General features: G+C 38.1%; 1 protein-coding gene across 1 annotated transcript; it reads left to right on the top strand.

The window, feature by feature from the left end:
* The first annotated feature begins 346 nt into the window (after nucleotides 1–346).
* FAM174A (family with sequence similarity 174 member A) lies at nucleotides 347–11,260 on the top strand. The gene is made up of 3 exons (XM_038125083.1): nucleotides 347–744; nucleotides 5,108–5,242; nucleotides 8,734–11,260. The coding sequence occupies exons 1-3, from the start codon at nucleotides 428–430 to the stop codon at nucleotides 8,753–8,755; spliced, it is 474 nt and encodes a 157-aa protein (XP_037981011.1). The 5' UTR covers nucleotides 347–427; the 3' UTR covers nucleotides 8,756–11,260.
* Nucleotides 11,261–12,544: the final 1,284 nt, after the last annotated feature.

The raw sequence follows: 12,544 nt of genomic DNA, 5'->3' as shown, positions 1-12,544 counted from the left end.
GATAAGCGGGGACACATCGGCTTACTGGAGCCGCCGCTGCGAAGGCGGCTTCGGTGTCAGCAGTGGCAGCTCTGGCATTGGGAAGTGCCTGCCAGGGAGTCTCATAAACGATCACACTGGGAAGTTTCCTCAACATTTCTGCTTTTACTTAAGTCAGTTACAAAATTTCGGTTCTTTTGTAAATAGAATCAGGCTAAAACAGAGGACCGGTTTAAAAAAACTACCCCGCCTTAAATTTGTTACATTCGAAGTAGCCCCTCACTCGCGCCCAAGCGCTACTGACCACCCAGAGAAAAAGGGAGGTGCCCACGACAGAGCTGCGGCGACACGGAGAGGGAGGGGAGCGCCTTCCGCTTCCGGCGGCCGCACTGACGGCGGCGGGGCCCGGCCGCTCTGCGCGGCCGTGCCGGGCGGGAGGCAGGGGGAGATGCAGTCGCCGGCGCTGCCGCGGCTCCTGGCGGGGCCGCTGCTGGTGCTGCTGGTGCTGCTGGAGGCCGCCCGCTGCGCGGAGGCTGCGGCCCCACGCCCCCGGAACGCCGCCGCTTCTTCCCCGCGCCCAACGGAGGCGGCCGGCGGGGCCTCCACGCGGAGCAGCGGCAACAGCAGCAGCAGCAGCAGCAGCAGCCGCCTGGCCGAGGTGTCGGCGCTGCCCGAGCAGGGTCAGCCCATGACCCAGCGTGCCCTGTCCGTGCTGGTGCTGGCCAGCGCCGCCCTCATCGTCTACTTCGTGATCCGGACCGTGCGGTGAGGGCGGGGAGCTGGATTGTGGGCGCGGGGGGCGCAGCTGCGCGGCCGGGTCTGCGGAGCGAGTCGGCCCCGCGCCTCCTAAGGGACCGGCGAGTAGCGCCCGACTGCTCTGGGAAGCTCCCGGTGCCGGCTTCCCGGTGTGGGCGGGGAGCAGCTCGGTCTGCTCCGCTCACGTCACCAAGAATCTCGCATCACTGTTGGGCCTTTCCCGACCCCCTCCTGTGCCCTCCGGGTGGACTTGTCACTGCTGGCATCTGTCATCCCACCAAAATTCATTTTGTATGTTCTTAGAGTGAGTTTTGACCTGTTTGCAAACTTCTGTATCGCTAAACTACCAAAGTTGTCCTCCCCTACTTTGTCGCTAAATATATTTCTTCTATGCTTTCACAGTTAACCTGTTTTGTGACTTTTTAAGAAAAGGGTCCTTATGAAGCTTGCTACCACTTAGCTGCCTTTCTGTTTCTCATGGAAGCTATTCTCCATGTAGCTCGATGTGCTTTTGCAGTTAAGTACAGTGTCTGTCCCTGTATTTTTTGTTTTTGTCCTGGTGGTTTTACTTCTCTCTCTCATGCTTTAATAACTTGAATTCTTCAGAGCAATGCCCAAATGTATGATTATGCATAAAGCATTTCAGTTATGGAGCAAGTTCTCCATGTACCTTGTATTACATTTAGATACGCCCATTGTGTCCAATATCTGCATCATTTAGTTTAGAAAGGCTGTTTTGTGTATGTCATGTACTAAGTTATGCAGTCCAAGTAAAACTCCAAGTAAACTAGGGTATTTTGATTGTTCCATACATCTTGCAAATCGCTCTTGAGAAGCCTTGAGGGCACTTCTCAGTGTTAGTGTGTCTTGTAACATCAGCCTGTTGGATTTGGAGATGTGAGTAGTACTGTGGAAAGGCTGAATGAATAAATAAATAAAAGTCTGTCATTGCAGGAGCTGGAGAGGAAAATTATCATCTGTTGCCATTATTTTCTGCATGAGTGGTAATTGCTTGATATTCTGGTTTTGGCAGTAGGATGCTGTTCTGCATTTGCAACTGGAGTGCTGTCTTCTAGGTGCTACTGTAAACTGGAAGCTTTATACTGCACATTATTCTGTAATTCCATGGCATCTTGCTTCTGAATTTTGGAATATGTAAAGTGTATGTTTTTGAATTTGAACTTGTAGCTCAAATGTTCTTGCAGTGGTTATATAAGAAATATAAGGATTAAGTGCAAATGACCCTTTTTTGGATAGGTTTCCTTGGCATGAAGATATATCTTGTCATAAGACATGAAAGCATTTTGAAAGCTTTCTACCAAGTTGCCTGCCCAGTGGATGAAGGGAAGAAAGTGAGTGTAGTGTTTCTGGATTTAGTAAGGCTTTTGATGCTGTTCTTCACAGTACCCTTCTGGACAAGCTCTGCAGCTGTGGGATGAGCAAATTTGTGCACTGGTAGAAAAGACAGCTAAATGACAGGGCTCATCGGGTTGTAGTCAGGAGAGGTGCATCAGGCTGATGCCCAGTCACCAGTGTTGCTCCTCAGGGCTCAGTTCTAGGGCCAGCTTTGCTCAATACTCTTATCTGGAGACAGGAGTTGAATGGGACATTAGCAACTTTGCTGATGACACCAAACTGGGAGGTACAGTTGACTCTCTCAAGGTTCAAGAGGCCTTGCATAAGGATCTAGATAGATTGGCACATTGGGGAATCACCAGTGCCAGGACATATAACAAGAACAAATGCTGGGCTTTGCAGCTGAAACAGGACTCTGGTTTTACTTGGGAGAGAAGCAACTGCAGAGCAGCCATGCAGAGAGGGATCTCAGGGTGCTGGTTGACAGCAAGCTCAGTATGAGCCAACATGTGCCCTGGCAGCCAAGAGGGCAACTTCACCCTTGGGTGCTTCTCACAAAGCACAGCCAAACAGACAAGAGAGGAGATTGTCCAACTTTATTCAGCCTTATCGTGGCCTTCTTGTGATAACTGTGTGCAGTAAGAAGCATACTAAGGCACATGAATACAACTAGACTGGGCAGCCAAGCTGATGAAAGAGTTGGAAGGCCTGTCCTCTGAGAAGTGGCTGAGGACTGAGTTGGTCTGCTTTGGAGAAGACAGGGCCTGAGGGGTGACCTCATTGCTCCCTGACATCCCATTGGTCCATGGGGAAGGAGATGCTTATCCCTTCTTGCTGAGATCCAGCTTTAGGATGCATGGGAATCATTCATAGTTGCACCAAGAGAGGTATAAATTGGACATTAGGAAACATTTTTTTACTGGTAGGGTGGTCAGTGACTGGAACAGGCTTCTTAGAAAGGGATCAGTGTTTAAGAGGCATTTGGATAATACCCATGGTACCATGCTTTAAATTTTGGATTGATCAGGCAGTTGACTTGATAGTAGTTGTAGATCCCTTCCAACTGAGCAGTTGTCGGTCACAGACTAAAAGATCTTAAGTTATTTTTGTTAACACTCAGGACACTTCTTCAGAGTCATGCCTATGATCGTGCATGCACGTTGCGTAAGCATCTCTAGTATTCCTGCAGCTGCAGTTTTTAAACTACTTCTTGGATAGAGAAGAGTTTAAGTCTCAAGTAACTAGTGTATCTTTTTTCAACAGGATTTGCTTGAATCTAAAATCTGTGCCAGCTTTGTGTTAAGTTTTATTTGCATTTTCTACAATCTACATTTCTACATTTGCTATGATTGTCTTAGATCACTCAAATCACAGTAGCTACTCACTTTCCATTTTAATCCATTAAGGGGAAAAGATAAAATGTAAAGTGAGATTGACAGAAATACTGACTGTATGAGTAGCATGTACTACCTCTTCCTAATTTCTTTTTTTATTTGTGTGTTTAAAATAATTTCTTATCTGCTAGGATATCCACAATGCTTGTCCTAGTCCCAATTGCTTAACTTGTACTTTAGTGAAAATCAAAAGGCACAATATGTAAGAAACAACTTATTTTTCATCATACTGTCATCTTAAAAGTTTTAGAATTTTATTCTACTTGGTGCTTTGAAGTGTACAACTTCTTCCTAAGTTGAGGAATAAAGAGCAGCTAAAATAAATGAAGAACATGAAAGGGACTTTGTCTTGAACTGCAAGGTGAAATTTTTGGTTTTGGTAGTAGCCTTAGCTTTAAATGATAAAGCTGGGTATTTTGTTCTAGTCCAAAGCACTTAAATGCCTGGGATAACAGTTGCTGCATTTTCACATCGTAATTGAGAGTAGAGGAAATGGCTGTGTTGATTATTTCTTATAACTTTAGAAATTTGAGAACTTGGAAGAATGGTATGTACTTTATCTGTTTCCCATTGTTACAAGGTTACATTTATTTCTCAGTTCCAAAAGGAGATATATTTTATACGTTGGAGTATAGTGAAAAGATAAACCAAGACAGAATGCTGATGTGTGCTCTTTCAAGAAGGGTATTTAAGCAAGTTGTTTAAGTTCACTAGAGTTTCAGGACAGGATTTGAAGCTGAGAATCTCAGTATTGTATTTGATATCTCTTATAAGATAGTTGGAATGGTGCCTAAATGTGGGACAGAGAAGTCACTATGCACAGTATACAATAGTATAATGTATTATACTATATAATATGATAGCAATACTATAATATTGTAATATATTAGTAAATTTTTTTAATATTAGCTCAGAAATACTCTGTGTTGAAGTTCCTGAATGTTGTAAACACGTTTTGTTGGCACCTGTGAGAAAAGCAGATGCAGACAGTCTGCTTGTCTGTGATAGGCACTGTGCCTTAATCCTGAAACATGAGTTACTGCCTCTTCTTTCCGTGCTTTGTGAAGCAGACAAGACATTGATAAGATCTGTCTTATTCTAAAGTATAATTATAGATGATTTTTTAAACTTGATATCTATAAAAGACTTCACAAATTATAATAAAAATTTCTAGAGTCAGCCATTACTTGTGTTACAAGTTATAGCTTTGCTATAGCTATGTTTAGTTTCTACCTGATTTGATCTGCTATTATTTACAGATATGTAAGACACATAGAGAATATGTAGCAAGGCATTTTTTTCTCAGTATAAGTATGTTTGAAGTATGCTTTTGCATATATTTTTTATGTGGCTCTTATATTTAGATGCTAAGTGCCATTTTGTATTCACTACATTATTCCCGTACAAAACTAGAGATGACATTCTTAGTAGTCTTAATCATTTCATGTAAACTGTTGACACTTAGAATTGTCTGACCTCTGAATTTCACAGAGCTAAGTGTTTACACTTATAATAAATTTTAGAAAACTTACACTAAGTATCAATACAGCAGTATTTTACATTATTGTTTCAGAAAGTAGCAAAAGATTTACATTACTTGAATGTTTTAAAATACTTTTCAGGCTCAGAAGGCAAAATAGAAAAACCCGAAGATACGGAGTTTTGGATACGAACATAGAAAACATGGAGCTGACCCCATTAGAACAAGATGACGATGATGATGATACAACACTATTCGATGCCAGCCATCCTCGAAGGTTTGTATTTAGAACCTGAATGTACTTCTAGCCACAGAAGTGAAGGAGTGTGGGTGATAAGCAGTTTCTCTGAGAAAGCTCACTACTGTGTTTCATATGCATAGTTGGAGAAGGGATGTCAAGATCACTTGAATTTTAAATGGGCAAGAATTTAGTGGGCAAGAAGATAAACATCATTTGTCTTCAACATGTGAGTTCCAGAGAAATGAAGAGGAAGGTAGGATATTTTTGTTACAAATACAGTGTCATTGAAGCTAATGTTAAATCAACAACTAGCTTTTACCTTCTCTTTTCTTTTTTTTCCTTATTTGGAGGCGCCTCAGTTTTTCTTGTGTATTCTCACCTATGAGGTGTGCTTCAAGCAGCTTTGCTTCATTCTGCTTTCTTATGGCTAAAGTAGTCAGCAGTTAGTTGATGATGATCCTGTGCCAGGTTTTACATTTGGTACTGCTGCACTGAAAGATTCATATTCTTAAGCTATTCTTGGAAACTTCATAGATACAGGAAAATTTTGTTTTATTTTGTTTGAACTTCCAAAACCAAATTTTGTTTGAACTTTCATTCTGTTTCCTTAGTGTCTTAAACATGATAAATTAAAATGTAAATCTATGCAATTCACACTTAATTTTTTTCTTGAGTAATGCCATAACATTGCATGTGTGAAGATACAGTAAAAATAATTGATGGGTTTATCTCATAATAAGGGCTGCTTGACTATTGTCAAGTATCAGAAGAGATCAGATGAATTCTTCCAGTCACAGGAAGTAATTGATTTGCACTGCTTAATGTGAAATCAGATTCAAATCTCAAGCGAAAAACAGTTTGACACATGATGTCAATCATTAAAAAGTATTGGAGTAGTAAGTCAGGTGTTCTACAGTTTATCAGGAGGAACTTTCAGTTCTGGCACTTGAAGAGAAATGTTCAGTCTGCTTTAACTTTGTCTCCTTAATGGGAATATTTCTGATTTAATTTTTTTTCATAAGTCAAAGCCTCTCTTGATTTTTCCTCCCCCATACAATAGATTAAAATAGCTAGAGTATCTTGACTTAGCATTCCTCTGCATTTTAGAATTATGTGACATTTACCATTACCCTATGTTACTAGTTACTAGTCTTGTTCCAGTACATATACATATATATATATATTTACACACATACATACATACATATATATATATATGTATACACGCACACGTATGTAAAATATATTACATAATTGCTGTCACATTATATTCAGGAATTCCCTCAATGTCTTCCTTAAATCTTTTAGCTTCTGTTGTAATTCAGCATACTTGTTGATGTTAAGGTATTTGATGACAAGTTAACATGATACTCTTTGTAAATGCTTATTTACAGGAGTATCAACTATGTTTTTTTAGCAGGAAGTAAAATGATAATATAGGTAGTTATCATTAACAAACAGTATTACACGATTATAAATTTCAGAGAGCCTATTTCTGATTTTTCTGCCTTCCTGTTTCCTAAACACTTCATTTTGAAGGAGAAGAAAAATTTGTTGAAGTATTTCATACTGTTGTTTCAATAGGTCTCTGAAAGTTTGTGCCTTAATTATTGAAGTCCTTGTTTTGATACTGGGAACTCAGGAAAACAAGGACTTCAGTTAGATTTAGTGAAGATGGTGAATTTGCTATGGTTTTGTATAATGATATCTTCCTGTGTTCTCTTTTATGGGGAGAAGCTCTTAAAATTTTAAGAGCTACTTGTTATTTGAAATAGTGTTCATGTGTAGGATGAAAGCAGTGCTGAACAATGTGAATTTACTTCTCAAATCTCTGTAGAGCAGCTTGATAAAATGGTGTTCAAATTTTGCAAAGATACATCATTGCTGGGAGGTTAGTTTGAAAACTAGAATACTTGAATTATTTTATTTTTTTAATCTTGATTGGGAATGTACTTTTTAAAGTTAATTTATTACCCCTTGTTTCAACTTGTTTACATCTGCACTGAAGCTTAGTAATCAGTCTTCACATTACTGCTTAAGCACAATGACCAAAAGGAATACAAAATACCTAAGTAAGCAAAGGCAACTTGATGCTGAGGACAGCATTAGGAAGATGATACATATTCTTGGGAGATGCCATTACCCTTTGTTCTGACATTGATAGTAATTCAGAGGTATGGTTAATTGGGTTTTTTTGAAGGTAGCTTAAATATATAGTCAGGCCTGGAGCCTGGGAACAGGGAAGAGAAGCTTTTAGTAAACAAAACTTTTTTTAAGTTTAGTGCTTTGTTAAGTAAAGAACAGTTGTAGTTTTACTTAACTTAGACTCAACAGCTGAGCTTATTGCTTAAGTTTCCCTCACAACTTGTAACGGAAGGCACTAACAAACAATGCAGTTACAGGAAATTCTTATCTCCATGTTCATTTACATTTGTTATTGACATCAAAGTAGTCAAGTTTTGGTGTATATATATAAAAGTATTTTTTTATATATAACAATATGTCTTTTTTCCTAATGTCTTTGTGACCTGTTAAAAGACTGTAGTGGCACCCAGTCTGCTTTCATTTTTCTTGCTTGAAAATATCAAGCTTTTTTTAAGGTGATACTCTACAAAATAGTATGCCTATATTAGAGATCCCTGTAGGCTTATTTTGGATTAGCTGTTAACTGTATTAGACCCTTTGCAGGACTAGGTAGAGAAACTGGCTTCTCTCCTAAAAATCACCATGGTAGCATTAGTATACTGGTGTCCAGATACATTACTGCTTTCAAAGATTGGTGTTTTCTTTCAGAGCTGTATGAAAAAAGGTCCCCAGTGCCCTCAGCTTTAACATAGATATTTATTTAATTGTTATGAAACACATAACAATTTAAGTGTACTCCCACTGTTATCATGGTCCATGTTACTAGTGTCTATGCTGCTGCCGTTTGGGACAGTTTACTAAAACATAGGTTTTAGCTATTTTACTCAATAGTTTACTTATTAAATGCCCAAGTGAGAAGTTCTAGCCTTTGGTCTCTCACGATACAACTTTCCATACATGCTAACTGAGGAACCGTATACTATTATCACATCTTTGTTTTTCAAAATTATATCACACTACTAGTTTACAATCCTCATTGAATGACTTCACACAGGAACTACTTGCTCAGTGCTGCAAGACACAAGGAGAGGAATTTACTCAATTTATTTATAGTATTCCATAACTGGAATGCTACCAAGACTTGCCAGAGTTTCAGTAGGAACTCAGAAGCCTTGAAGGTTCAAAAATATATTTATTGTGGTAAATCCCTTTTTTATTTTTGTAAATGAGTTTTCTCTCTATTTGGAAAGGTTAAATGAATGCAGGTTTATGGTACTTTGCTTCACACTAATATGGTAACTATGAGTTTTTCCAGTCAAATTTAATAATAAAATGTCATGTCTCTCTAGATTCTTTAATAATGTGTCATCTTTAAAAATGTTGGCTAAATTTGCCTTGAAACAAGGCATTTCAGATTAATGCATCTGTTTCTTCTATTGTAGAGAAGTACGTGCCTTTCAATGAAAGAATTTAATCTTAGAACCAGAGAAGGAGACTGCTTCATGGGAGAAATAAGAAGCAAGAGAGTATGCAAGCAGGGGGGAACTAATTTAATTTGTGTATTCTATGGCATCCTTAATATCTTGCAATAAGTAATGTATCAATTTGTTGTATCTTTTTGTATATAGAGAGTCTCAATGTATAGCCTTTGGAGAGAGAGTACTAATTGTGCTAAGATAAAAACCTATTTGAAAGGAAGATTACTTGTAAACCAGTTATTTTTTGCTTGTTGCAAGTCTTGTATGCCATTAAGTGTGGTATACACTTCTTTTCTACAGTAACCTGGAATGTTAATTTTTTCTTCTGATATTAAATTGTAAGTAAATAAAGCCACTGTGGACCTCTCAGAACTGTTAGAACATGATTTTAATTGAGGAGATGATTTATTGTTTACCAATAAAAAGCCAAACCACTGCCTTCTGTGTTGAGAATTTAAAAAACCGAATTAACATGTTTTGTTCATGTAAACTCCAGTGAAAAATTAAAATGTGTTTACAGTGCTCTTAGCATTTAGTGTGATGCTACAACACTATACATTTTAAGGATACTTGGGATATTAATATAATTATGTAAAACATGGTATTGCAACATCTTCTTGCTGTTAAGACTCCAGATTGCAACTGTTGTGTTAATTTTTTGTGAGATCTGTCTTCACCTTGTGTGAACAGATGTGGCTTAGTGACTTTAGGGTGTTGCTGTGTGATGTCAATATTCAGACCTGTAGTGAAGCAGAGAGAAGCCTTTGGGAAAATTCAAAATATTCTGTAACTCTAAAATGAAGCACTGACATCAGAAGCAGCTATTACTGAAATGTGTGGTAGTACTTTCATGAATGTAGTTGACATAGAGCAGTTATGTTTAGTTTTTGGCTAGTGCCATAAAAGTTATTGGAACAGTCTTTAAGACCTGGAAGATATACTTTTTTTAATGTGTTGCAATTTCCACCATAATCTTGGTAATGTAGACAAAATGTTCAAATTCTAGTTTAGAATTAATGTGTAATTATTTTGCTAATTCCTTATATCCATATATTTCAAGGCATAAGCTTTCGACAGCAGTATTGGTGGGGGTGACTATGTGTCCTCGAAGTGCCTGAGTTACGGGCTACAGAGAAAGAGGAATAATTTTTCCTGATTCCTCACCCTTTTGGTGTTTGAACAAAATTGGAGTACTTTTCTTTGATGTCATTTCTACAGTGATAGGGTGGGGAGGGAGTCTGCTGTAGATTTTCTTCTACCAGCTGATTTGTTATATTGAAACCTTCTTACTTGCACTAATAACAGCTCAGATGAGGTCAGATCAGCCTCCCCAGGTAAGTTTCACCTACAGCTGCCCTTATGCCACATACAGCTGGGAAATAGATTGTATTTACAATAAATGTCTTTATTTTGTTTCCTGTTGTACCTAACTTTTTCGGCTTATATGTAAAGATAAAACTGAAATGGAAATACAACACTAATTCTTGGAACTGCTTAGTTGAGAAATCTGGAGACATAGTACAGAATAACTGTGTTGTCGACTGTAGGTGAGAGAACCGTTAAATGATAGAAGGCAAAGTATGCGGTTTCCATATACAGAGGAGACCATCAGTGTTAAACTAAACAATAGAAATCTTTCAGAAGTATAGACTGTCTTCCTGAAATCCTAGAATTCAAACCTGTAGAATTTTTCTAGGCTTTGAGGCACTTTGAGGAGGTGTTATCCTTGTTATGCACAGATATTTGAACTGTTTAAGCAAGTTAAAATCACTGGAAATGCAATCAATCTTTAAGCTCTTGTATATGCTGCAGGTAAACCTTGATGTTTTCCTCCAGAAAAAACAAAATGGAACAGATTATTTATGCTTCCAAGCAATTTTGTGGTGAAAAAAAAAAAAACAGCCACAAATTTTCTCAAAAATGTTTTATAGGCTTCTTTCACCCATACCTCCAAAATTATGAGGCTCTGTTTACAGGAAAACCATCTGTAAGGCAATCATACAACTGGTAATAAGTTTTGGAACAGTTTTGATTTCTGATATGTCCAATACCATGTGGTTGATGGAACAAGCTTCTTTGGCCTTACTCAGCTTGTATCTAATTTAGGTAGCTGAATTGGTTCTCATTGCATTTGCAGACAATAATTAGAAAATAATCGTGGTTTTGTATATATCGGTCTTAACTGTTGGAAATTGCAGTTGTGAGTTATGTTATGAACAGCCCCTGATGACAGGTGCAACACCATCAATACCATGTCCAACTACTTGGGAAAAGCTGTTCTTAGAGCTGTTGTAATATACTTTCAAAAATTTAGGAAAGAATATGCCACCACAGAGGCCAGTAACTGACCTGTGCATAAACAGAACTAAAGTTCATTTCAAGTTTATTTATCACTTTAAAAAAATGAAGACAAGTAATTATGAAATGTGTAACTGAGTAGCTGTGTATGGAAAAAATTTATCCCTATTTGAACTAAAGTATTAATAGGCCAGTAAAGAATGTGAGCTGATCTGCTGATGTAAAACTCCTTGAAGATATGAGATAGCCCAAGTGTAATGATAAATAAACTGGGAGAGAGGCTAGATTTCTTCTATAACTTGAATTTCTGAAAATATAATGTGGAGAAGAATCTTGGAAGATTGAAAAAAGAATAATGTTTAAAGATATTTTTTACAAGTTTTACAGTATTAAGGCTATCAGCATATCTATTACTGTATGTTCGGGCTTTGTGACTTTTTTCCTTCACTACTGTAATTTGAGGCACAGCTTGTACAAGAATATGTAGTTCCTGATCAAGTCTGAATATATTAGTTCAGGGCATTGATAGGATAACAGAGCAGGCACCTTGTGATACCATGAATAGGTCCAAGCATGAGAAATCCATGTGACTGAAGAGGCAGAAAGCATTTTTATTTTTGGTCTTGACCAGTAAGAGCCAGGAACAATCTTTTAATATGTAAGCCAACTGAAAAACTTTAGTCTCAAAAGACCCAGTATGAGTGGACTGCTTCATAGTTTCAGAATAGACTTCTGTTTGCTACAGGTGTCTTGTTTCATGGTACTACTGATGATGATATTCCAAACTGTCAACTGTTAAACCTCTGCAGAATTAAGCCGACGCTCTGGAGTGGTGTCCTCTGATGAGATTTTTGTGTGATTTTTCTCTGTCCACTATTACTCGTCATTTCCAAGTGGCTTGCATGCTATTTAGCTTCCATCTTGAAACATTATTATTTTAAGAAATGATAAAACAAGAAGATTTCAAGGTTATCAGGATGGATGGATAAGTTTAAGATTTTACTACAAGATACAAAGAAGTTTCTTAAATCATGAAATCCTTTGCGTATAATTTCCTGCTTTCTTCAGCTAGGAAAGTATGAGCTTATATTTTTTACATAAAAAATATATTTTCAATGCTTAAGGCAGTATGCTTTGTATAAAATGCAATATATAATGTTTTCCTAACTGATGTGGACATACAAATCAAATGCACAGTAAGTAAATTTGCTGTCGCAACTAATCTAGGAGCTGTGAACTCCCTCAAGGGTAGAGAGACCTTACAGATCTGATTACACTATGGAGCAGGATAATCACCAGATGTATGAAATTTAATAAAGAGCAAGTGCTGGATTCTCCAACTGAAATGAGATAATAAAACATACAGACTGGGGGACAAGAGGCTGAAGAGCAGCCCTGCAGAAAGATATCTGAGGATTTGAGTTAATAGCAAGTTGAATAGGAGTCAGCAGTGCCCTGGCAGCCAGGTGGGCCAACT

Source organism: Motacilla alba, chromosome Z (assembly GCF_015832195.1).
Source record: "Motacilla alba alba isolate MOTALB_02 chromosome Z, Motacilla_alba_V1.0_pri, whole genome shotgun sequence".
Classification (NCBI taxonomy): domain Eukaryota; kingdom Metazoa; phylum Chordata; class Aves; order Passeriformes; family Motacillidae; genus Motacilla; species Motacilla alba.
Note: the sequence above shows the minus strand (reverse complement) of the source record. Positions and strands in the feature narration are given on the sequence as shown.